The sequence below is a fragment of the Macrosteles quadrilineatus genome, unplaced genomic scaffold (genome assembly GCF_028750875.1).
Source record: "Macrosteles quadrilineatus isolate MER2022 unplaced genomic scaffold, UCM_ALF_1.0 Scaffold_9__3_contigs__length_116548681, whole genome shotgun sequence".
NCBI lineage: Eukaryota > Metazoa > Arthropoda > Insecta > Hemiptera > Cicadellidae > Macrosteles > Macrosteles quadrilineatus.
In genome coordinates this window covers 88943079-88968391 of record NW_026542602.1, presented here as the reverse complement: position 1 = coordinate 88968391, position 25313 = coordinate 88943079, and the positions used below count along the sequence as shown (strand labels likewise).

The 25313-nt window shown below is 35.4% G+C and overlaps 2 protein-coding genes across 2 annotated transcripts in view; both read left to right on the top strand.

The window, feature by feature from the left end:
• The window catches only part of LOC129002472 (ubiquilin-4-like), a 43773-nt gene extending 30920 nt beyond the window's left edge, over positions 1 to 12853 (top strand). The window contains exons 9-10 of the mRNA XM_054430306.1: positions 9331 to 9451; positions 11662 to 12853. Of these exons, the coding sequence (XP_054286281.1) occupies positions 9331 to 9451; positions 11662 to 11738 (198 nt within the window). The 3' untranslated portion in view covers positions 11739 to 12853. The remainder of the gene's footprint in view (positions 1 to 9330; positions 9452 to 11661) is intronic.
• Positions 12854 to 15837: 2984 nt separating this feature from the next.
• LOC129003622 (cilia- and flagella-associated protein 47-like) lies at positions 15838 to 22811 on the top strand. The gene has a single exon (XM_054431920.1). The coding sequence runs from the start codon at positions 15878 to 15880 to the stop codon at positions 22796 to 22798; it is 6921 nt and encodes a 2306-aa protein (XP_054287895.1). The 5' UTR covers positions 15838 to 15877; the 3' UTR covers positions 22799 to 22811.
• The last annotated feature ends 2502 nt before the right edge of the window (positions 22812 to 25313 follow it).

Below are 25313 nucleotides of genomic sequence, written 5' to 3'. Positions count from 1 at the left end.
GAAGAAGATGAATCAATTAATGATTCCCACGAGATTAAACAAATTGATTTTCCAGAAATTAGTGTTAAAATTAATAAATCGAAGATAAATGCCCTAATTGACACCGGCTCTAATGTAACATGTATATCGGAAAAATGGTTCCTAGAAAATAAGCACCACATAGGTCATTTTGAAGAATTGCCAATTACAAATACACATATTAAAACCGCTACAGGAGATCGATCTAAGCGCATAACTAAAATCATAATGTTACCTGTAATGATAGAAAATGAAGAAACTCAACTACAAGTTTTACTCATACCAAACTTAGTTAGGAATTTAATAATTGGGAATGATGTATTAAATATATGGCAGTTTGAAATGAATTTTAAAGAAAAAGTGATTAAATTGAAGATTAATAATAATAATATTACTTTGAAGTTCGGAGAGGTATCTGTTGAAGGTATAAATTGCAATTTTGTATTTGAGCAAAGCCCAAGGCGAAGCATTGAGAACGAAAATAATGATGATAAATATTATGAAGATAATTATGATATTGTTAATAATGATATGCAAACAAACTATTATGATCCTAACTTAAATATAATTAAGAATACAGGAAGTCCCTCCCCTAAAATAGTCTCTGAATCTTTAGCAAGCAATAAGTTACTAAACAAAGAGCAACAAATCAAGTTAGGCAGTCTTTTGAATAAATACAGCAACCCATTTTCTGATGACCCTGGCATTTGCAATAAGTACCAACATGTCTTAAAAGTCAAAAATCCACAGAATTTTAAAAATCAACTGTATACAGTCCCTTTGATACATCAAGATGCGGTCCAAGAGGAAATTGGCGACATTGAAGAAAATTAAATGAAAAGTGTGTGTAGAGACCTTAAATCCATGTAAATAGTTAAATGTAAAAAAAAAAAAAAATAGACACTCCACAAAGTGAATTAAATACCAGAAGAAATATGTAAATTAAAAACATAAAATAGACGCTCTGCAGTGTAATGAAATATTAACTTAAAAAGTGTGAAGTGAGGAAAGATGTTAAGGAATAATAACTCATATGAACTATAATAATAGTGATGAGAAATTCATATTCCCCATTGTTCCCAATATATAAACAATAGTACTTCCTTTTCCTTTCTCCTATCTTTAATGTTAATAATTGTTATAATTTTGTTGTTATATTGTTCACGATTCAATAATTGTGTTGATTAAGTATTTGTATTTCAATAACCATGTTTCACCCATCGTTCTTCATTAAAGTCTTATTTTATTAAATGTTCACATTTCAAACCAAAATTTATTTCACTGTGTATCGAAACCTCATATTACCTGTAATATTCAGTTTCTGCGGGGATATTGCAACAGTTCATAAAATTTTGTATAATTAAATAATATATAAATAGCCTATTACCAGTCAATTAAGCCTAAAAGCCTATTTAAAATATACTATGTTTAAAATCTATTTCAAACACAAGCTAAAGTAAAAATAAATATATATATCCAAACAAAATCTCAAAAAGTAATTTACCCAAATTAAATTTCATATACTATTAATTGGCCTAAGTGACTAAAAAGTAACAGTGAACATCAAGATCTAGAAGACCTGAATACATTGTTGCTGAAAAACATGTGTTAGGTAACAACTGGATTTCCTCCTTCTTCTACCATGAACTAGCCTGATGAAAGTGTAAAAACTAGTTTGTATGATTTTTATATTATAATATTTTCTAGTAAAAAGTGAAAAGCTAAACCAATAGTCTAATTATTTCAAATAGTTTAAACAAGAAGAAATGTGGAAACTTGGAAGAAACTTGGTAATCTCCATCTTATTATTACAGACAATTCTATTTAGGTGTTGGACAATTTGAGAACATTAGCCTAATTCTGAGGTGGATCGAGTAGCCTCCTAGCTGTTAAAATTTATATTCTTGATTCAAGTAAAGACTTTTGTTTTAGAACAATCTTATCCAAATTCGATATAAAATTATTTAGTAAAAAATAAATCAAAGGCTAACTTTATTATCATAAAAAAAAATTTCAAATTAAAATAGGCTATTAGCAAGGAAATTGGTAATAAAAGAGAGTTCCAAGCACGAACCTAAAAACCCTGAGGTTGCAAAAAGTACTGCTATTAAACAAACACCAGAACTTACCAGTTTTCATCCACAATAGCCTACTCCTAGGCCTATAAGAACGTAGGCCTAGTCTTAATCGCAGTGAAGTATATACACACACTTACACAACATATTTATCAGTAACTAGCTGTAACCCGCGGGCTTTGCCCCGTTTAACTACTTAATTTTCAAGATTATCTCGTTCGCATGGCTCAATCACGTCCTGGTTGAAGTTTGTTCGCTACGCTCACTCACCTTTAGGTTGGAGTTCGTTCGCTACGCTCACTCACCTTCAGGTTAGCTCGTTCGCTACGCTAACTCGCCTCCAGGTTGAAGTTCGTTCGCTACGCTCACTCACCTTTTGGTTGCAAATTAGCTATTGTCATAAATGTAAAAGAAATAATAGTGCTGCACCCTGTTGGTAATCCTTGTAACTTTAATGCTATTGAACATCATAGAACAGAACCAACTTGTTTAAATGAAACAGCTGTTAAGATTCAATAATTCCATTTCTCATAAGGTTAACATGGGAAACTCCAGAGCCACTGGGGCGGAGCCCGAAAGGATTTTTGAAATAAGAATATGCCTATATGTTAATCGGGAATGTAAGCTATCATCATGCCAAATTTCAGCCCAATCCGACCAGTATTTTTCGCGTTCACTTGTCACAAACATACATCCAAACTTTCTCATTTATAATATTATTAGTAGGATAACACCCCAAATCATCGAAAAATGTCAAACCGGCCGATTTTGCAAATATTTTACACCAACGACGACATGACATAACCTCAAGACAGGTGGTTGTTGACAGACAACAGACGAAGTTTAGCCTAACAGATAAATGTCCGATCAGCTGTTGAGTAGACATTAAACTCCCCACCCAAAGCGCTATCTGAGGCATAAAACTCGACCGAGCTGAAACCTTGATTTGGCCATGGAAGAGAATTGTTTGTTTGTACGTCTTCGAAGTATCCTCGTTAACACTCGTCTGTTACCTACGCTTACATGATCATCGATAATTTGATAGATGGGCTATATTAATCAAATCAAAACATCTTTATTTTCCTTACATGTATATGGGTACAAAAATAGTGTCAAGTATAAAGTAAAAGTACTAAACTAGCCTAGATATAAACACATTAGATAATTACATTACCACGATTTGCATTTAATTTAGGGGTCTGCGGTACAGAAAATTTAAGGTCGGTACGGTTCGGTACGGTACAATATTTTGTACCTCGGTTCTCGGTACAAAATCGGTACGGTACGCGGCTACCCGTATTTTTGCGGTTTTCTTCTCAGAACTGTATCTAAACCATTATTTTTAACTTTAATACATAGACATTACTATGAAAATGGATAGTATCCTACATTCATGGTTTTCTAACAACAATTACTGTACCACATATTATTAAAACAAAACCTTTTACTACTATGAGGATTGTGTCAAGAAAAATCACAGTTGAGATAAAGGCTTTACCTTTTTTACTCTGAGATACTTTTAATAGCCATGATAAAGTAGTTTAAAAATAGGATAAGAGTTTTTATGAATAAACATGTTTGAAACATTTATTGACAAGATAATTTCACAAAACTGGTAAATTATTTCCAAACAACACAATGTCTAGTTGTTTTTTTTTTGTTTTTTTTTTAAACATATAAAAGCATTCAGTAGAAGACAGTGTAGTTTTGCCAGCTGTTCACAGCAGATGACAATGAAAAACTGGAGGTTATGATGAAGTAATGGCAAAGACAATTTTTTTTTATCAGCTTCAAAACTAGTTAAGTTATAAGATGGATACAATTCTTGCAAAGTTTTTTTCTGAAACTAAAATTTGGATTATCACAGAGTAAGATTTGATGTTGGGCAATTAGACTTTATAACTGTGTAAAAGGTGTGTATCCCTAAATTTATAAATTGCATTCTACACTTATTCACTGCCAAACATAATTCAGTAGAACCTTGATGAACCGAGAATTACACTAGCCTACATAACTTCATTACTCCAAGTAAAATACCAAAATAATTTTTATAATTGTATTTGAATCGTATAATCTTAGTTTTTTAAAAATGGATTGTATGTTCAACAATAATTGCAGTCCATTATTGTTAAGCAGTATGGTCCCAAATTATTGTTTTTGATTTTGAAACATCACAGTTCATTTGACAAAATTATAATTGAAGCAGCCCAATGTCAAGTCACGCGCGCTTGTGCAATAGTTTGTTTACAAGCTTTCTCCAGACCACGGTGGAGGGGAGGGGAGGGTCTGATAAGCCGTCTATTGTTCACCCCCAAGAAGGTCCGACCTAGGAGGATTAAACATTAAGGAGAGGACACGCTGTAGTTTCGTTGAAGCCAGCGTACTGGGGAGGGGGGGAGGCAGCGCTACTCTCCCGCCCCCTCTCATACTGCGTTGTATGCGTTACTGGAAGATTTGGTAACAGAAATATCAATTAACTATTTAAAAATTAGACTTCATCATCCTACGAAAATTAAAAAGTTAAATTCCAACCGTAATATTAGGAACCTATTAAGAGGAAAGTCATATTTATGAACCAATAGTACGTTCAAAGGTGAGTAATTAATTTACACAAGGATGACTTATTTTTTGGAATTCGTTGTCCTTGTTTTTATTTTTTGCCATACTTGTATTGTGTATTATTTATAATACTCTAACCAGAGCGCGGGACTCCGGTTCATGGGGTCCCGGGTTCAAATCCCGCCATATCACCAATGGATTTTACTGTTCATAAATTAAAACTCAAATCATGAGTAGTACTGTATGTGTATTTGAACATTTTCTTAAAGAGAAATAAAATAAGTTTTAATCCTTTAAAATAATGATAAACGCACTTTGGCGGTCAGAAGACGTGATGATTGTTGAACATTCACACTTTTTACTCGAAGTTTCTTTAGGTAAACAGATCAAATATAGTTCAATATGATATTTAAAAAATCAAGAATTTGATTGCCAAGAAATTGTTTTACTTTTTATGATTGTAATTTAATTGTAACGAATGTTGGTGTAAAAAAAGTTAGAGCGGCTTTGCATTTTTTCTTAACTTTGGCTATTTAAAATCACCTGCCTAGCACATAAATGACTTAAAACTAGTAAAAAATTATATTAACAAATCGAGAAAACTATGAAAAATTCAAATTTAAAATGTATTTCATCACCCGAATTAAAATTTGCATTTTAACCTATTATTAGTAAGATTGTTTTATAAACTGGAAAAATAAAAATAAAACTTTATTGTAATTATTTTTCTAAAAACCACTTTTAAATATAGGTAAATATATATTTTTTATTTCGAGAAACTCTTAAGGAACACGAATAAATTGTTAATTTGTGTAGATACATCATATTTTTTTCAAAAACGTAATTAAAGTAATCATATGTTCAAAGTCCAGGTCAATTCTTTCAACTTTGATCTTCAATAATAAATAATAAATAATATTTTTTATAGGAATGATTGACACTGTTCGATAGGAAATTTAATTTACTTTAAGAATGCCATCGGTGAATAACACAGGTGTTTTAGTTTAGCGGCAATTTTAATTCGAAACAGCGCGCGTCGCGTTTTTCCCTATCTCTCCCATGTTATAGCCGAGGCTTTTTGCCACTCTACGGCTCCGCGTGCCCCTCTAGTGTTCTGCTAAAGCTGGCTTCACCGCAACACGTGTATTCCTATTCGCGTGCCCTCTCCTTAATGTTTAATCCTCCTAGGGTCCGACCCTCGACCCTCATTAGTGCCCGGCTGCACTCAAGTGTTTTACCCCCTGCTGTGCGCTATGTCATAAAAGCTGATAACGAGGAATGCGTGATAAGGGAAACCCAAGAAATAGAAGAACAAAGAGAAAGAATAATGACGTTGTTATCTTTATTCCCTTTTTACAATTTCCGTTATTGTTATCTTTATGTAAGATTTTATGATTTTGTTTTATAGGTTTATAAAATAATTCTTTTTAACTACGGGAATATCAATTTATAATTTATCAACGTGCTTCTCTTCTGAAACAGCAATACCGGATGCATAATAAAGGTCAATGGCCTAAAATATCACGATTGTGCAATATTGTATTTTGATGTTAAAATTAAAATCACGACAAAAGTTTGTATATATCCATGGTCGTCAATAGAAAGATAAAATATCCATAACAAATATTTAATTTATAAAATAAGATTGTAGATTAGTTACAAGTTTAATATGTAGCCATAAACAGTTTTATGGCAGTAGGCAATGGCCAGCGGCAAATTCAATATTCACGAAAATACTGATTAAGTTAGAGATAACATTTAACAGTCATCATAAAACTATTATTTTTATGATAAAACAGAATTGGGGAAAGTCGTAAAGAAATAAAAGTGATAAAACTCAACAGTTCTTGGAAGTACTTCAATACAACAATTATTGTCGTGATAAAATGTTAATGGATTTGGGACTGCTAATGGGTTTTTTATTGCATCATCACGCTAGTAATAAATTATGAAGATCGTAAACAAACAACTGATAAGACTTTTATGTGCTTGGAACCAACTGCCGTTGACTACGATAGTAAACTGAAAGTAATTTATTATTATAATAGGCTGTACCGAACCGAATTTGTACCGTGTAAAATGCTGTACCGAACCGATGACGGTAATTAAGCTTGTACCGTACCGTACCGACTTTTTCGGTGCACCGCAGACCCCTAATTTAATTTTTGTTTAACATTCGCATTCTTGTTTCTTCTTCTTGTTTTTTATTCTTGTTTCTTGTTTTGTTGTAAATTTGATTTTAAATATGTAAATTTTAATAACTTAAATTTGAGTCTAGACCCGCCAGTTTCTGACTGCCAGTGACTGACTACTGGTGGCTATCGTTTGGTTTCATCATAGACTAATCAACACAAGTAGACTCCTCATCCCATTGTACATTTTGAAGTTTGTTTTTTGTGTCTAGTTCATGTACGTCCACACAGATCGCTAGTGTAGACAAAATTTTGTTTCTATTATTTTAGGGTTATTTTCATGATTTGTGCTTTACTATTTGATTATATGACTAGAAGACAAGTTATTGTTTAGGATTATGCAGTTTTATTTGGTTAAATGATGTTTTAAATGACTGAAATATCAAGAAACAAATCGTAAACAAAACATAACCTCTACAGTTGGACGTACAGAACTAACAATAAAATTGGCTTCAGCTGTTCCATAAGGATGACAAATCTACTAAGGGAGTATGTTTTATCTATGGTTTCATTTAAATCAATTAGGTACGAAACTACGATTTCTCCGTCCGCTTAACGAATAATTATTATGTACATTTATTTTAGTTTTAAAAGTCGTCGTTTTAATACCCCGAGACTTGTCATCTGAGTTCTGAACCCCGTCATTGGCGGTGATAGAATCAGGCCTTGGGAGTGTTTAGATTTGAACAATTAATCACGAATATTAGTATTAAATTTGTTTTAACTGTATCACACTGAATTCTTCGTTTGCATTTATTAATTAGACTCTTTAGGAATTTATATTATATTCTATTTTATATACCAATGTCTCCACCAAATAACTTCGAGTTTAGTATTTTATCACATTGGCTAAGATAAAATACTCGTCGGTCCTACAGAGTCAATTTAAAAAAAGTCAGGCAAAATTTCCCCAAAACACTCAAACGATGGTGCGGATGATATAGCTCCCCCTGAGCCATAAATTAAATTTAATAAATTGATCAATCAAAACCGTGAACAACTTCGTATTGACCCCTGGATTTTTCTCGGCTCCTTCTGATCATTCCGGTTAAGAAATTTGAGTGTGGCTGGTTGTAGGGGTAGGTTTAGTCTGACTTTGTGTATACTAGTTTATTCCCCCCCCCCCTAGAATTTTACGTCACAGCAATACAATACAATAGATTTAGTAGTTATTGTCAAATGGCAGGTTCAGCGCTGTTAGCCGTACTAAAAACTCCTCAAATCACTCTACCCAGAAAACAGGCACTATTCACAAAGAAATAAAACAATATTCCTTCACTTACGACTGGAAAATCATTACATTTTACTAGAGATGTGATCCTGAAATTTTCAAGAAAAATATATCCCCTGTTATACATTTTGTTTTAGTAGGAATTTTCTCAAAACACAATTTATTCCAACTGCCAGCCATTTCCCTGCTATCATGAGTTACAATTGATGACGGTTCCATAATTGCGAGATATGTTAACGCTTTTGCCGTTATAGATGATGAATAAAATTCCTGTCCTATTTTATGTCTTGGAAATTTGGGAAAAATTACAAATCTCGTCCTGCCCCTAGATTAATGTACAATTCCCTGCATCCTCCTACTTTTTACTCTTATCTTGCTACTAAATTTGACTGTATCAAAATTCAAATGTTTATGTTGAAATGCAAATTTAACTGAAAAAAGTATAAAATACCCCCGCCGCAGCAAACCTGCCGACTAAGCGAATTTCCATTTGTCTGAATTGATTTTCAGTTAAATATATTTTAATAACATTAGGTTTAACGAGTACCTAGGTTTGCTGCTACAAGGAAACTAATAAAGTGTGTTTTTGAGTAAAATATTGATAGCTTAGTACAAAATAAATAAATTTGCCAATATTCTATATTGCCAATATTGTACAATATTCTCCATAAGAATAACATGGGAATTTTAAATTTACAATTTTTTTAATTTTCTCCGTTACTAATAATCAAACAAAAATACTTTTAAATACCAAATTATTTGTTTTTTTAAGCTCTTTAAAAAGGTCTAAAGATAAATCGGGAAATTTTGTGTTTTGAGGGTCAAAAGTGAGAAAAACCAATTTTTACCCCATAAAATTCCCCGTAGAGCCCCGTTCCCATGGTCCGATCGTGCTGGTTCGCGAACTCATTCAAGTTTATCCCGCTTTACACCTTTAAACCAAATTTCATCAAAATCGGAAAAAAATTACTCAAGTTATCGCGTTCACGGACGTATATATATATATATATATATACATATATAAAAATTTGAACGAATGGTGTTTTTGGCCTCTAGGGACATCAAAATGAAAAAGTAAATCGGTCCCGGGTCTAGGTCTTACCGTGCCACCTACGGTAATAACTACTTCCCTAAAGGGAAATTCGCTAAAAAGTATTTTAGTCGATTTGTGTGTTCAACATTTATGCACACCCCCATCAGCCACCTTACATGTAAAAGCTGCCTTTGTCTCGACCTAATCGTGTTTGTGCTGTAGGTTGCGGGTATGGCAGGTCAAGGCCCCAACGCTTCCAGTCAACCCCCGGAGGAGAGGTACCGTAGTCAACTGGAACAACTCACTGCTATGGGCTTTGTCAACAGGGAGGCTAATCTGCAAGGTAACCCTTTACACCATTTTTTGTTTACGGATTAGTTTTTATTAGAGATGGGCCGATTCTAGAATTGGTCAATTCCGAAACTGATTCCGATTCTACAACTAAAGTTTTGATTCCTGATTCTGCACTCGATACCGATACCTGTAAAAAATTAATTTAATAACAATAATAACACATATAACTTATGTGTGCTTATCGCTGTCCCTATATAAAGGAGCATGTTATTTTTATTTAATCTTTATACAATAAGATAACTGCATTGCTATTGATTAAGGTTACATAGATTAGGTTACCCTATACGGAAAATAAGATAGGCTTGATCACAACTTCACATCATTCGTTGTGAAATGCAACGGCAAGCTATTTTGGATTATAAAACTATTACGTATGTGAGATAATGAACTTAGAATTATTTATATTAACTGACTTCAGAGTATTCCAAATAAACTATGATGTGCCACGCTTTATAACCTTCAATGTCAGTTGAGTTTAGCATCATAATTAACCTCACTTTTCAGAATCGGTATCGAGTAGCCTACAATGAAGCGAAGTATCAAGTATCGGCGATTCTTCGATACCACTGGTATCGAGAATTGGAATCGGCCCATCCCTATTTTTATAAGAAGATTTGTAGGTCTATTTAATTTCAAGACTTTTATTTAATATATGGTTAAAATTCTCTAATGATTTTATTAGTTTACAATAATTATTTGTTGAAACATGTATAAACTAGAGGTTAGCGGGTCTCCAATATTTTCAGGTCGGTTCGGGTGAGACGTGCTGAGCTTTTAATTTTATGATAGCAGAAAAATCTATTATCATGATTGTCATCCATGATCATGTGTGATGTTGAGGGATATGCTGCATCGTAGGAGACAATGAAGTAGCAATGACTGCAGAAAATGTTCACAAGTATGCCGTGACCATGGAAGTTGTTTTCAATTTTGCTGTGACCGTGGAAGGTGTTTTAGATTTTACTGTGACTGCTGAAGGCAACTGTGATTTCACTATGATCTCGGAAGACAGTCACGATTTTGCCGTGATTGCAGAAGATGTTCTTGATGTAGCCATGACTGTGGAAGAGGTTTACAACTTTGCCAAGACCTATAAAGGTTTTCTAGATTTCCGTGTAACCGCAGGAGATGTTTACGAATTGTCATTTCTGCAGATGTTCTTGATGTTGCTATGACTGTGGAAGATGTTCTAGATTGTACCACAATATGGGGGAGATTATATAAATGATTATTTAAAAATCGATTGTAATAAAACAGTTAGAATTTTTTTTATCAATACTTTATGAAGCAACGGCCAAAATATTTTGACTCTACGCGATTTAAAAAATTTATGTAGTCTGCAGACCACTAGTGTAAACTGAGCCAGACATTATAACCAAGGCCTACAACTCATTAGACTAAAATTAAAACAAGGATTAGAACTTTCCCAACTTTTTATGTGGTTGGCCCTTACTAGTTTCAACATTAGCTCTCTCTGTCTTTTAGAATTTTTTGTGCAGTTGGCCATTACTAGTTTCAACATTAGCTCTCTCTGTATTTTGGTATTTTTTGTGCCGTTGGCCATTACTAGTTTTAACATTGGCTCTCTCTGTATTTTGGAATTTTTTGTGCAGTTGGCCATTACTAGTTTCAACATTAGCTCTCTCTGTATTTTGGTATTTTTTGTGCCGTTGGCCATTACTAGTTTTAACATTGGCTCTCTCTGTATTTTGGAATTTTTTGTGCCATTGGCCATTACTAGTTTCAACATTGGCTCTCTCTGTATTTTGGTATTTTTTGTGCCGTTGGCCATTACTAGTTTTAATATTGGCTCTCTCTGTATTTTGGAATTTTTTGTGCCATGGGCCATTACTAGTTTCAACATTGGCTCTCTCTGTATTTTGGTATTTTTTGTGCCATTGGCCAGTACTAGTTTTAACATTGGCTCTCTCTGTATTTTGGAATTTTTTGTGCCATTGGCCATTACTAGTTTCAACATTGGTATTTTTTGTGCCATTGGCCATTACTAGTTTCAACATTGGCTCTCTCTGTATTTTGGATTTTTTTTGTGCAGAGGTGTGCAAAAGTTAGGTTTTCCTGATACAACCTATTAAGAAGTTAATAGAGGGGTTCCACTTGCCTTACAGGAGATTAATTATTTGGGTAGCCTACATATCAGTTTAATAAAAACTTTCTACCTCAAGTTGTGTCATGTTACAGCCCTGATAGCAACATTTGGAGACATCAATGCTGCTGTAGAAAGGCTTCTGTCAAACAGTCAGCTGACACACAGCTAACATTCCGACGTTCATCCGACAAGTCTCACTGAAGAGTTTTTTATTGACTGAATTAGTTACCTTCTGACACGCTAATCCAAATTATACAATATTCATACCGGAAAAGCCTATAGTTATTTTATGAAATGTTTATCTATTAATTTTAAGGCTATATTTTGGATTTATTATACCAATTTTAACGCAGCTGTGTGTATAGGAAGGATTAGAAATCTTTTATATTTTTTTTCTGCCATACTATAAATTGCTACAGTGATCATTTTACAAATTCTTTGATAACAGGTAAAATATTGTTATTTCAACTCTTTGTCGTGTTGTTGAGTTGATTTGAATTTTTCCTGCTTGTGATGTTGTTGTTGATTATATTATTTTATTTTATGTAAGTTAACCAATTGTCAACTGTAGAGTGGTTTTAATATACTTAGTAAAAAAGTTATTCCGCAATCATGCCTTTATTTAGTTTATCAACATTCTGTGTGTAATGTTGTAGATGCTAAGCTATACTGGATTGGCGTTGTCATTTTCTCCTTAAGTCTTTGAACTTTTCTCCTGATAAGTGTTGTGTGGATTGTCAAATTGATTTCTTTTTGTCTGATCAAGGTTAACTAAAGAAATTGGTTATAATTCCATACTAAACCAAGAATATCATTTATAGTTAGTGTAAAATAAACAATAAAACAACTAAAATGTTAACTTTAATTATAAGGAATGCTATGGTAAGCATTTTTATACACCTATATGTTTGACAAGTAGGTTTAGTTGGTAATTTACCAACCAGTTGAGTTACAAGCATTTTTATTTGGTGCAAGATAGTAAACGGAGTTCATTTGCATATTTTTGACAAACAATTACCACATAATTCCTCACTCATTATTAACATCAAAAAGTTAAATTTTATTTTACAATTTCTGGAACTTTCAATGGTATTATAAGATGTTGGTGCTTTTTCAGAACATCAGTAATTCACTGACTTTGATAATCCACAAAACTCACCGTTTAAACTCAAGCATCTTTCCCTAGTGTTACAAATACATTGTAAGTTTTTGAAAAGAAAGCGTGAATGATGGGGTGTAGAATGTATCTATATTAATTAAAGGAATATTTTTCTTTTTGTGAAATATGTTTTATTGTTTTCCTCTATGTTCATGTAGTATCTTTACTGTAAGTTATGACAGAGTCTACATAGGCTAGTCTATTAGTTAGAGTCAGGGCTGGCACGATGACCACGCGGCCACATAGGGCGCGGCCAGGGACAGGGCCCCAACGCACAGGGCATTGCTGGCAGTGTTTGCAAAGCATCCATGGTGTCGTTAAAATTAGTCAAAACTTTAATTATAAGTTCTGACTAAAATTAATAGGTGCAATAATAGAAATGATGTCAAAAAATATTTGGTTGCCTTTTGGTATATATGGAATTTTCAATCAGAGATAAAATGAAATAAGATTTCTACTTAAATATTTTAATTGATGATCAACATATAGAAGAAGTAGAAACAATCAAATTCCTAGGACTTAGCATGTAAAAAACTTTCCTAAATTATTTTTATACTAAGAAGATTGTCTGTTGTATGTTCTGTAGTGAAGACGCATTACTTAACTGTATATCATTCGTTAATTATTTCCAACATTAGATATGCAATACCTATATGGGTCTCAAGTTTATCCAAAAGTAAACAAATATTTAAATTACAAAAAACAAAAGTCTGCATTAAGAATTATTTAAAAATTGAAACCACGCCAGTCATGTAAGAAAGTATTACAAAATTACCAGTTAATGACCTTTTACTCAACATATGCAGGGTGGCTGAAAAGTAACTTACACCCCCCTTAACTTTTCAACCATTTGAGATAGTATTTTAAATGTGTTTGTGACAACCTTCTTAGCTATGAGGGGCTACAGTAATCTTATATATTAAAAAAATTTGGGTTTTTCTTTTCCGAGTTCGTTTGCCTCTTCTACCCAACAGATTTTAATAATTGAGGTCTTGAATTGAAGGTATGCACGTGTAAGGGAGATGTAGCTGATGATAGCTTATTTCCAAACCAAATCTGTATTTTTAAATCTCATTTCAATTTGATTAAGTATCTTTGTATCAAATGTTAGAGTCTCACTCACACAAGCCTACACAAAACACACACACTATCTCGGCTGTGTTGCCTGATGCAGGAAACGTGATATGGACATGGATAAATTTGCGGTACCCCTCTAAGAAACATTGAGGTAGCGTCCCTTCCCCCTCCAAAAATAATGTTCAGTTGAAATGTAACTCTCCTCGGCTGAATACGTGCATTGCGCCGTATTTCGTTAGTCTTTCTCTATTTATAAACTTTTACCGCTAAAACCGCTTCTCGGACTCACTACCGCTCTTCTATCGTTCATCACGAACAATTAATAAAACTTTCTCGACGTCAAACTCTGTAAAAGGTGTTTTTTTTTTAATAAGTTATTTAGTACGTTATTGTTGCCGCCGCTAAGCAGTTCCGTCTGCCGCCGCGCGTGCCAGGAACCTGTGTTAAGTGCCAACTTTAGTGGATTACGATTACTGGATTTCCCACAAGTGTTCCCCAAAAGTGTGCACACTTCCCTCATCTCTACTCAATCTACAAGTTGGCTACCCTCTTCCCAAGACGTTGTCATCCGCCATCCACCCACGGCTTCCGCCCATGTGCCACCTCTACTCTCTAGTGTTTCTTGTTACTCTTCACCCTTGGATTATTGGTGTGTCATATATTACCCTCTTTACGCCCCAGTAGTAAACATAGGGAATAAACAGTACTGTGCATTACAATTGAAATAATTACAATGCGTACATCAATAAAAAAAAACTACTGTACTGTGCATAGAGTACAGCAGTGAGGCGTTCGGATTAGTGGACTTTCGGATTAAAGAGTTCTACTGTATATTTGTCATTTGAAAATTTTGAGCTACCCCCTACCACCGCTACCCCCAAGGGCAAAATTTTCAAAACTGACCATAATTATTGTAGCCCTTTATATCCAAACAAGTCGCTGCAAACCGATATCAAATTTCTCAAATAGTTAAAAAATTAATGGGGATGCAAGTTAATTTTCAGCTACTCATGGTTATTTTGATTTGAAACGTTTTAGGGTGCCATTTTGTTTTTAGTGGGCCGATTTTAGTTTTCTCTATGTCAATTTTTATGTTTCGTCGAGACCTGTAAAATAATACCAAACTTGACTATACTTGTCATATGAACATTTTGAGCCATCCCCTACCCCCACCAAGGGCAAAATTAACCATAATTATTGTAGCCCCTCATATCTAAGAAGGTTGCCAGTTACTTTTCAGCCACCCTGTATTTAGTATACATAACTATTAAAAAAAATTGAGAAATTCTGGAAAAATGATGAATAATGCGTGAAGAATTATAATTTGAGAACATTTTTTATAATAAAAGCACACTTTTTTATGTTGTTTGGTTGGAATACTGGTGTGCGACAAAGTAAAAAGTGTGTGGCCAAGTAAGTATTATAAACGCAGCAATTAGCAGCTTTCTGTACTATAGCCTAATCAGTGCAAGGAAGCCCACTTAGTCACCCGGCTAAGTGGGCTATAAGACTAGGAAAATAACAATTTTAATGATTTGAATCTTCAATGTAAAAAACAAGAAGACTTTTGCATTCATGCATTTTTGACATATATCATAACATCAGGTTTCTGTAGTTGCACTATAATTTAACAAACATAAATTTCATTATAACTAGCGCAAATCATATGATTTGTAAATCAAAGTAAAAAAAAATACTTACAACATAATGTGTGGATGAAAAATTATTCATACAGTAGGCTAAAATAAAAACATATGTTGACCAAAATATAAATATTTTTGGTATTGACATTTGGCTATAGTTCCTTCTTGTAAGCCTATATATTCAGATAATTTTACTGGTGTGATTTAAGAAAAGTTTCGTTAAAGTGTGTTTTCCAAATGATACATTAAAGCGCAGTAATAACATAAAATGATGTTGTCATAATTCAACCTTTTGCAGTAATACTACGGACAATATTAGATTTGTTTAAAATACAGTTTCAATTGTGAATATTGTGGAATAAATTCAAATTAACAAGCGAACAACTATTTATATCAAAAATATTTTCAGTCAATGTTTAAGGTTAAACTATGATGAAAAAACACACATCAACAAAAACTGATTTCCTTTCAAAAACCCAATCGCAAATCTCATTAAATTCTCAGAAATCAAGCCAGAAAGAATCAAACATTAGAGTATCTCCTGAAAGAGACTCAAATATCTCATCCAAAAAGTCCTGTGTGCTCTCTTCATGTTCACTAAAGGAGGACGATGGAAGCTCAGGGTCCAAAGAGTCGCTCAATTACGTAGAGTCTAGAACAGCAGTCGTTAACTCACAAGGTAAAAAATGGATAGACATTTATGGAGTGAGAATTTGTCCTGCTATAGTAAAATTCGACAACACTTTCGAGAACCAGAGTTACCAAGAGTCAGTTTCTGTGCAGAACATTTCAGAATGTCCTGTTACTGTCCGAATCCTAACTCCCAGGGCTTTGTCATTCCGAGTCACTCCGTTAGAATGGGGCCATATGCTGGCTCCCGGACTGAAGATCCAACGACATGTCCACTATAAGTGCACTAAGAGCACCATTGTACATTCCTCTCTGCCCATTTACATCAATGACAATGTCGTACAACTCCCTCTGGAGGCAAGCAAAGGACAAGCCTTTGTAGATATAATACCAACGTCAATTAAATTTGGTCGAGTCGACATCGGCTGTAAACCGATTGAGAGAAAGATCCGTATCAAGAACGTATCGTTCTGCGCTACCAAGTTTCTCGTGGATGTGGGAACCAACGAGCTGGATCTTCACATAGGACCGATGAAAGGGTGGATTCGTCCTCATAACAGTGTGACTGTCAGAGTGAAACTCCTTGCGCTGAGAGAGGGAATCCATTCATCAGAGTTGTGGATATCAACAGACTTGGGTCAGACGAGAATACCTGTTGAAGTGGAAGCTTGTCGTCGCAGCTTGTTGGTGCAACATCCAAACACCATCAGTGAGTTCACACTTGTAGACTTTCCTGCCACATTTTACGGCTGCCAGAGATACCAGACACTCGTAGTTCACAATGTGGCAGCTTCGAGTAGTGCTTTTGTAGTTCTCGCTGATTACGGGAGCGAAGGTCAGGAGCCGTTTAGAGAAGCTAGGGAAAAAGCACAATCCAAGGTGAAAATGTTTGATATAGAGCCAGTTGAGGGAAGACTCAAGCCATTTGAGGGAAGAATTTTCACTTTTTGGTTCAGCCCAAAAATGATTGAGGGAAATGAGCAGTGTGTATCAAAAGACAAAGATACAGATTTAAATGATTATCTCTGTGCTGTTAGAATCAAGAGAATTCAAGTTGATGAATCTGGCATAGACTCAGTTCCTGATAGTTATGAACACTTCTCTTTGAAGGACCGCACTACTTTCGGAAACAAACCATCGAATTACGACCTCAAATTATTGTTGGACAAAGAGACAAACGGAAGGGAACCTCCATCTCGGGTTTTCATTGAAGAGATTTCTGTTTTGTTCTATGTGTATGGGGAAGCAGAAATACCCTCCCTCAGTATCATACCTGATGCTCTTTACTTTCCAGATACTCTTGTTGGAGCTACTGTTGTCAAAGTAGTCCAACTGACCAACAAAACAAACCAGTTGCTGGCTTTTCAATATAGTAAAATTCCTTTTTTTGAAGTCATTCCCGATTTTAAAAAACTTAGCCCTAAGACTTCTTATGATGTTACCGTAAAACTATGTGCTAGAAATATTGGCTTTCTACCAAAAATTCTTTCCTTCAATATACTTGCTGAAAAGAACGCTACTGACAAGCAAGACTTTCACGTAGTTAATCATATAAATGTGAGAATATTTGGTAATGTGAAATCACAAAATATCCTTCCAAAACCGACATTCAACCTGGGTATTACTCCAATGATAACGAATGAGGTTGGGTTTCTTACTGATGGGGTGACTTTTGCAAGCAGAATTAAAAAGCCTCGATGTGCCTTGACAATGAAGGCCAAGTCTGGCCGTCCGTGGCATCAGACAGATGCAACAATAGCATTCCCTAATGATAGGCCACGCTCACTGCGACCAAGGCCAACAGATACAAAAGCGTTGACCATATATAAAGGGTTGCCTAGGTATATACCACCTGTAGACGAATCTGAGACACTCACTTACGAGAAAATGGTTGGGAAAAAAGCTCACAATGCTTGGGTTTTGAACTACATTAGAGGCACAGCAGCGTCATTTATTTCAAAAGATAACTGTTGCCACAAAAAGTTTTCTAAAGGTCCGTCGGATCCTCCTATTGTGTTATTTCCAAATAAAGAAGTAAAACAGCCCAGCGAAGTATTTGTCCCAATGACGTTTGTGCAGCTTTACCGTATCAGAGTCTACCCAGAAGTTGTGTCTTTTGGAAGTGTTACAGTGTGTAAAAGCTGTTCTCAGTTGCTGACCATAGTTAACGATAATGATTTCAAAATAAGTGCCAGGATGGTACCATTGACGTCAGGGATAAATGTCCAAACTTTGGATAATTTCATAGTTGCAGGAAAATCTGAAGGTAAAATAATGCTTACATTTCAAAGAGAATCGTTGGGCAGATACAGTGGCACGGTGAGCTGTGTAATAAACGGTTTTCACTCATTCGACATCGCTGTAGTGGCAGAAGTTGTACATCGTAGTCTGACTGTCACACCCAAGTATGTTCAAGTCAAGATTCCAGATGCTCCTTTTGCAGATTTGTGTGTCCCTGTATCTATTAACAATCCACTCAATATTCCTGTTGCATTTTCTTGGGCTATTCCAGAAGAGTCGCCAATCAAAATTGAACCTGTTTTTGGTGTAATACCTAAATTAGAAGCAGTATGGTGTGGAGTGTTTTTTGAACCTAGTTGTCCAAATTACAAACTACATCCGCTAAACTTAGTGGTCGATGGCACCGTATGTCTCCAACTCAAAACTGGCGTCACCTTACCCAAAACAAATGTTTACTTTTTAGAGCCCATTTTAAATCTAGGTAACATTCCGATAAACTTGAAAACTGTTCGAGAATTTATGATCTTCAACCCAGATTTTTCTGATGCAATGTTTGTGGTGCTCAGCCAAAAACCTGTAAATGGTGTTAAGGTTACTGTTATACCTAGTGTAGGCACAATAAAAGCTAAAAGTTGTCATTCTCTATTTCTACATATAACTGTTCAATTAGAAATGCCCCTGAATTTTATCGTGTTCATGACCCTGCAAAGCTCAACCACTATAGATATGAAAGTTAACGGTTATGTTGTATATCCAGAAGTTGAAGTGACTCCAAAATTCATCAATTTACACCGTGTGCCATGCAATTCTGTTGTCCGCACTGTACTAATAGCAGAAAATAAAAGTAAAACCACAGCTCAAGTGGGGTTTAAGATGGATGAATATGCACAGTTTAAAGTATCTTTATCAAAGAGGTATCATGATCCAGGGTTTTCAAGTTATAGTTTCACCCTAGATCCTGGGGCACTTCAGAAGTTCTATTTGCACTTTGTTCCTAAAGATCTGGCATCATATGAGTTTTACCTCCCTATTACCATCAACAATATGCCTTTAGCGCACAACATCAGCAGACAGGAGACAGAAGTTGGGGGGAAATCTAATAAAGGTGGAGGAAAGAAGAATACTTTAGATCAGGGTAAAAATTTAACTACATCTCACCAGGTTTTGGTCAATGTAGTTGTTCTGAAACCATCTTTGACCTTTTCTGACTTGGAATTGGACTTTTCTTCAGTTCCAGAGGTCAAAAGTTTTACAATTGAAAACACCAGTAATAAATCAATAGGAGTGTTCGCTCGTCCAGAGAACAATCAAGGCCTTTTTGATATATGTGTTGATGGAAAAGATGTAGGCAAGGATTCATCCGAGTTGGTTTTGGATCCTGGAAGTTGTATAACCTATGTAGTGACGTTTACTGGGATATCACCTGGTTTGTTTGTTAGTGATGTGGAAATTTTAACAACTTTTGAGGAATACTCCTGTGTATACAACACAGTTAGACTGACAGCTGAAATTCTTTGGCCTTGTACTATCACATCATCAGTTAAAGAGGTTTATTTTCAACCAGTGCCATTAAATGTTGAAATCAGAACCACACTGCAACTGAAAATCACGAAGAACCAAGACACCAAGGATGTAGCAATAGGTTTTGAAATAACAGATCCATACAAAGATTTGTTTAGGGTCGATTTTCCTAAAGGAAACACAGTGGTTGGTAATGTCGATTGTATCATGCCGATTTCAATAACGTTCAAAAGTAAGTTTCCTGTAGCACTAAGAAAGAAGATTACATTTAAAGATGGCAAACAGTCACAATGTGTTATCAACATGATCGCAACCTCTGATAACTGCTTACTCACAACGTATGGTTATTTAAAATCCCACGATTTGCACCAGCCTAAAGTGAGTAGGCCAGAGAAGGCCTCATGTACCCACAAGACTGTTGTAGAAAATGAGAGAGTTATACTTCCTAAACAGAAACTCATGCGCCAAACTATGGTCTCTAAAGTAGACAGCTCTTCAGAGGGTTCAGGACTATCCACTGTGTCACTTAAAACGCTGTGTTCACTAGTTCAATCCAATATAGTCAAGGAGTCTGTCATCAAACGTCAAAGTTTAAAAGATTCTGTGCTTGTGGGAAAAGAACAAAGACTCGTATCAAACTCTGATATAGAACTGTCACTTCAGCTTAGTGAAAAGGAAGAAAGTGAGCCATCTGTAGATAAACTGTTGACAGCAAAAAAGATCACACAACAAAACGAAGAAATAGTTTTTCCGATGTTTCCACTACGAAGGGCAGTGAATGAACATGTGATTTTCATGAACAAAACTTTAAATGCAGTTCAACAATGGGCGTATGAACAAGTTTTTTGTTGCTCATACAATCCAATATTTGGAAATAATTCATTTTCATCTTTCTCAGTTGTTGACAAGGGGGACTACAGCCGTTCATCTCGGATGGCATTGAAAAATGTATTTGATGCTCTTGAAAGGATATGTGGAAGACGGATTAGGAAATATTTTACACCGATTGATAAAATACCTGAAGAGAATACAGCAAAAGCAATATTCACCCACAACTTGTATCGACAGCTGGTGCATTTTATGACAGTTCAAGGAGCCTTGATGGCTCATGTTGAGCCTAAATATCTCATGGTGTACGATGAATATTGTTTCTACCAAAGGTCCAAGGTAACATCTGTCTCAGACCATAAACCTTTAAGTATTGAGAGCAAATGCGACTATGAGATTCATTCAGAACTGATGAGTGCTGATAATTTCTTGAGCATCTCGGTGCAATGTTGGTTGGATCTGTTCCTCCAAATGTTCAAGACATTAATTCTCGCACCAGCAGTCGGAGTCTCTTATTCACATCGTGATAATTTAAGACAAACCGCTAGACAACATAGTAATGATGAGGCTGATAACTTTGGACGAGCAGAAGAGGTACTTCTTATCTGGCTGACCCATCATTACAACTCACAGCGTACACTGGTATGGCCAAACAAGTCACCGCCACCTCGAACTGTTACTAACTTTGACACAGATCTTGAGGATGGATTGGTTCTCACAACCATCACAGCAGCCTATTGTCCCTACCTCACTGAGCTCTATTTCCACAACATGTGTATTCATCCCTCTACCACTAGTCAGGCTTATCATAACACAACATGTCTGTGCATGGCCTGGGGTCGTATTAGGTTGGGGTTCTCAATAACACCTAGAGATTTTGTACATTCAAACTCTATAAAGATGTTATTATTGGTAACCTATTTGTACAAAATTCTGCCTTCATACAAACCAGAAGCTACGATTAACTTCAGGGGTATCCTGAATGCCGGGGAATCTCACATTGTAACCTTAGAAAATGACGAAGAGGCAAGCGTTACTTATCATGTGGAAATTGTCCAACGGTCTTCCAACTTCATCCTTGACAATTGTGAAGACTCTTTTGTCTTGAAGCGGAAGTCCAAGCAAACTATAACTGTGAATTATGTAGCTCGTAATACAATCAAAGCTGAGGCTATCCTTCTGCTGTGTGGGGCTTGTATGCCACCCAAGTTCGGTAGAAATTACGTGTTCAAACTGGAAGGTTGCCCTGTTAAGCTCCCAGTGTCATCAGCATTTACCATAGTTTCTCCACTAAACACTCCGATAGATACAAAGATAACTGTAGAGTCTCCTCATTTGCTCGACTTCAAAGCTGAATTCTACTCGTACGATCTATGGGTCACTTATTCAGAACCCCAACCAGGAAACATAAATGCTTTGAGTTGGGCAAAAGAAAGAAAACATAAAATTCCTCGCCGCTTGTACTTTTCTGACAACTCACTGATCGTTTCATCAGCCAAGTCAAAGATTGGAAGCGGTAAACTGGCCTTCAAAGTTTGTTGTTTCTCAAACATTGTGCGTGATTACTGGCTGATATTTAGAAACGCAGATATTGGTGACTTTATTGTTAAATTGCAATCAGTTCCTTGTAAGCCCGAGCCAACGTTGACTCTGCAAGTTGTAATGAAGCAAGAGACAAAATGCAATTGTACTTGTGAGAGAGCTCTCGTATGCAATAGAACCACTACAGTCCATGTTCCTTGTTGCAACTTTGAACAGTGGTCAGCTGTCAAAGTCATGTTTGACCTGACTATATCGCCTGAGGAGAAAGAGTTCTGGGACACTTACATAGAATCCAACATCGGTTTTCGATTACTTCAATGGATCTTGGAAGAAAAAGAAGAAAAATTCAATGACGAACTTGAAAAGCTTTTCCAAAAAAGTAAGACCTACAAAATAGTTTGCCCATCTCAACATGTGACTTGTGCACCTTCAGTTTACATACCTGATGTGAAGTCTAAGTCATCCCTGCCTTTAGAGTTACATCTGGATGAAAAAACTTCCAGCCATTCCACCTTGGTAAATTTGACTTCAAATGATGGATCTGAAATTAGATCTTACAATCTACAAATTATCATCAATAAAATGTGACAAAATGTTGAAATAGTTATTTTATGTTTATAAATTAACCAACTGCTACTACAGAAATACTATCAATATTCAATATTTCAGCAAGTCATCGATATATATCCAGTTTTCTAAACAATTTGTGTATACGTTTTGTACGTAAATATTCGAATTAAGATGTAGCTTATTGACTGAATTATATTTACAACAAGATGTTTAATACATTATGAGTAATAGCTATTTACATTACAAGTGTAGTAAGAGCGTTTTTACTTCAGGCAGGTGAATGTTGTGCAACGAGCGGAAGCGAGTTGCATAATTCACCTAAGTGATGTAAACACGCTCTTGCGTGTAACGTACAAGATTTTACCTGACTCGACAATATACATGGGTTTACGTACAATATTTTTCATTATCCATTTCACTCATCTTCTATCAGTAACGTTCTTTTACTAACAAAAGCTAGGTTAGGTAGGAAAATACTTTAAAGCATTAACAATAACATTCAAGCGCACAGCTGATTTCTAGCGTTGAACGTCGTTGGCTCCATAGAGTTATATTTTTTAAGTTAAGCACTCAATGTTATTTAAATGGGTTTCTTTACATCACCGAGTGAGTTTTAAGTAGTAAGTAGGTTTAAGAAGTATTAAGCAATATATGATACCATTCTTATGGATGGGATTGCTATTTTTTTTTTTTTTTTTTTTTTTTTTTGTATCTACGCCAGTGGCATTTTTCTAATGAAGTCAAACACTTTTAGGGAAAGCGGTCCAAACCCATCAAAGATTAGTGGATGTGCCGGGGATTGAACCCGTCCCTCCCGCACCGAAGTCCGAGACGCTAACCACTAGGCTAGCAACACAACCTATTACTGATTTATAATTATTACTAGCTGTACCCGCGGGCTTTGCCCCGTTTAACTTCTTAATTTTCAAGATGAGCTCGTTTGCATGGCTCAATCACGTCCTGGTTGAAGTTTGTTCGCTTTGCTCACTCACCTTTAGGTTGGAGCTCGTTTGCTGCGCTCACTTGCCTTCTGGTTTCGTTCGCTACGCTAACTCGCCTCCAGGTTGAAGTTCGTTCGCTACGCTCATTCACCTTTTGGTTGCAAATTAGCTGTTGTCATAAATAAAAAAAAAAAACAATAGTGCTGCACCCTGTTGGTAATCCTTGTAACTTTAATTCTATTGAACATCATAGAACAGAACCAACTTGTTTCATTGAAACAGCTGTTAAGATTCATCAATTCCTTTTAAATATGAAAAATCATAAGGTTAATATGGGAAACTCCAGAGCCACTGGGGTGGAGCCCGAATGCCCGATCAGAATAAAAACTACTTAGTTTTTCTATTTAATGCCCAAAGTATCGGTGTACCGAATTTCAGCCTCCTAGGAAAATGGGAAGTGGGAGAATTAGTGATGAGTGAGTGAGTGAGTGTGTCAGTGAGGGCTTTGCCTTTTATATATTTAGATATTTTACCATTTTTTAGATTGTTAAATTTGATTTAGAGGTTTTGGATTTGTTTGTGTGCTCCATGTAGCACTTAACTTTGATGCCCACTTACCCTATGTTGTATATGATTAGTGTGAATCCCAATGAAAATTTCCTTTCACTATATGATACTATTTAAATAAAATTTCAATACCTCTATACTTTTTTTGAACGTACTCAAATTCCCCTAAAGAGAGGAAATGCCTAGAGCAATGGAAAACATCAGTCCACCTATGTTAGACACCATTCACAAAACTTTGGTGGTTTAAGGGGAAGGTTTCCTGGTGGTCCACCACTTTTTTAGCTTAATGTAATTATGTATAGAGAGAGGTGGAATGGATGAAATTGCTTCCCTCAAACCTCCTAAATTTTGTGAACAGAGTATAATTACCCAAAATTCACTCAGCCTACACATTATCTGAAGCGGTGGTATTGTGCATCAAATTTATGGTGTTAATAAAAAGGCCGGAAAGTAAATAAAAGAAACGTCTCATAACACTTAAAACATATATTTACACTTATACTGTTACTCACAAGACGGTAAATATACAAAAAAGATGGTAAGTGGTGATCGATTTCGATTGGACACTCCAATCATCATCAGACCCAATAGGCGAGTGACAAGAATCTTAATGGCGTCCCTACTTATACCCTATTGGCTACCGGAAGCACCGGCCAGTACATTTTTATAAGTACAACTGGAATCAAAATGTATTTGTTCATCAATCAACTTATTTCTATTTTGACATTTTTCCTTACAATTCTTCCCAAACATTCATTACATATCCTTTAGTGAGTGGCCATTTTGTAACAAGTGTTGTGCGACATTTGATCTTTCCGGTTTGTTGTTCCTCCACGCAGATATGTGGTTTTTGAAGCGGTTGACGAAGTTCACAATTTTTGAGATTATACGGACTAATCGCATGGAATTTACTACACGAAGTCGTCAGTGAAGAGGTTGGAGACGCCATGGACCGGAAATATTTACGGATAAACGACAAATTAGACAAACTCGTAGAGAAGAATACACCCAATGAAGACTTGGAT

What these genes read in the sequence shown, in the direction of transcription:
- LOC129003622 (XM_054431920.1), top strand. Translation starts at nt 15,878, where the DNA reads ATGATGAAAAAACACACATCAACAAAAACTGATTTCCTTTCAAAAACC.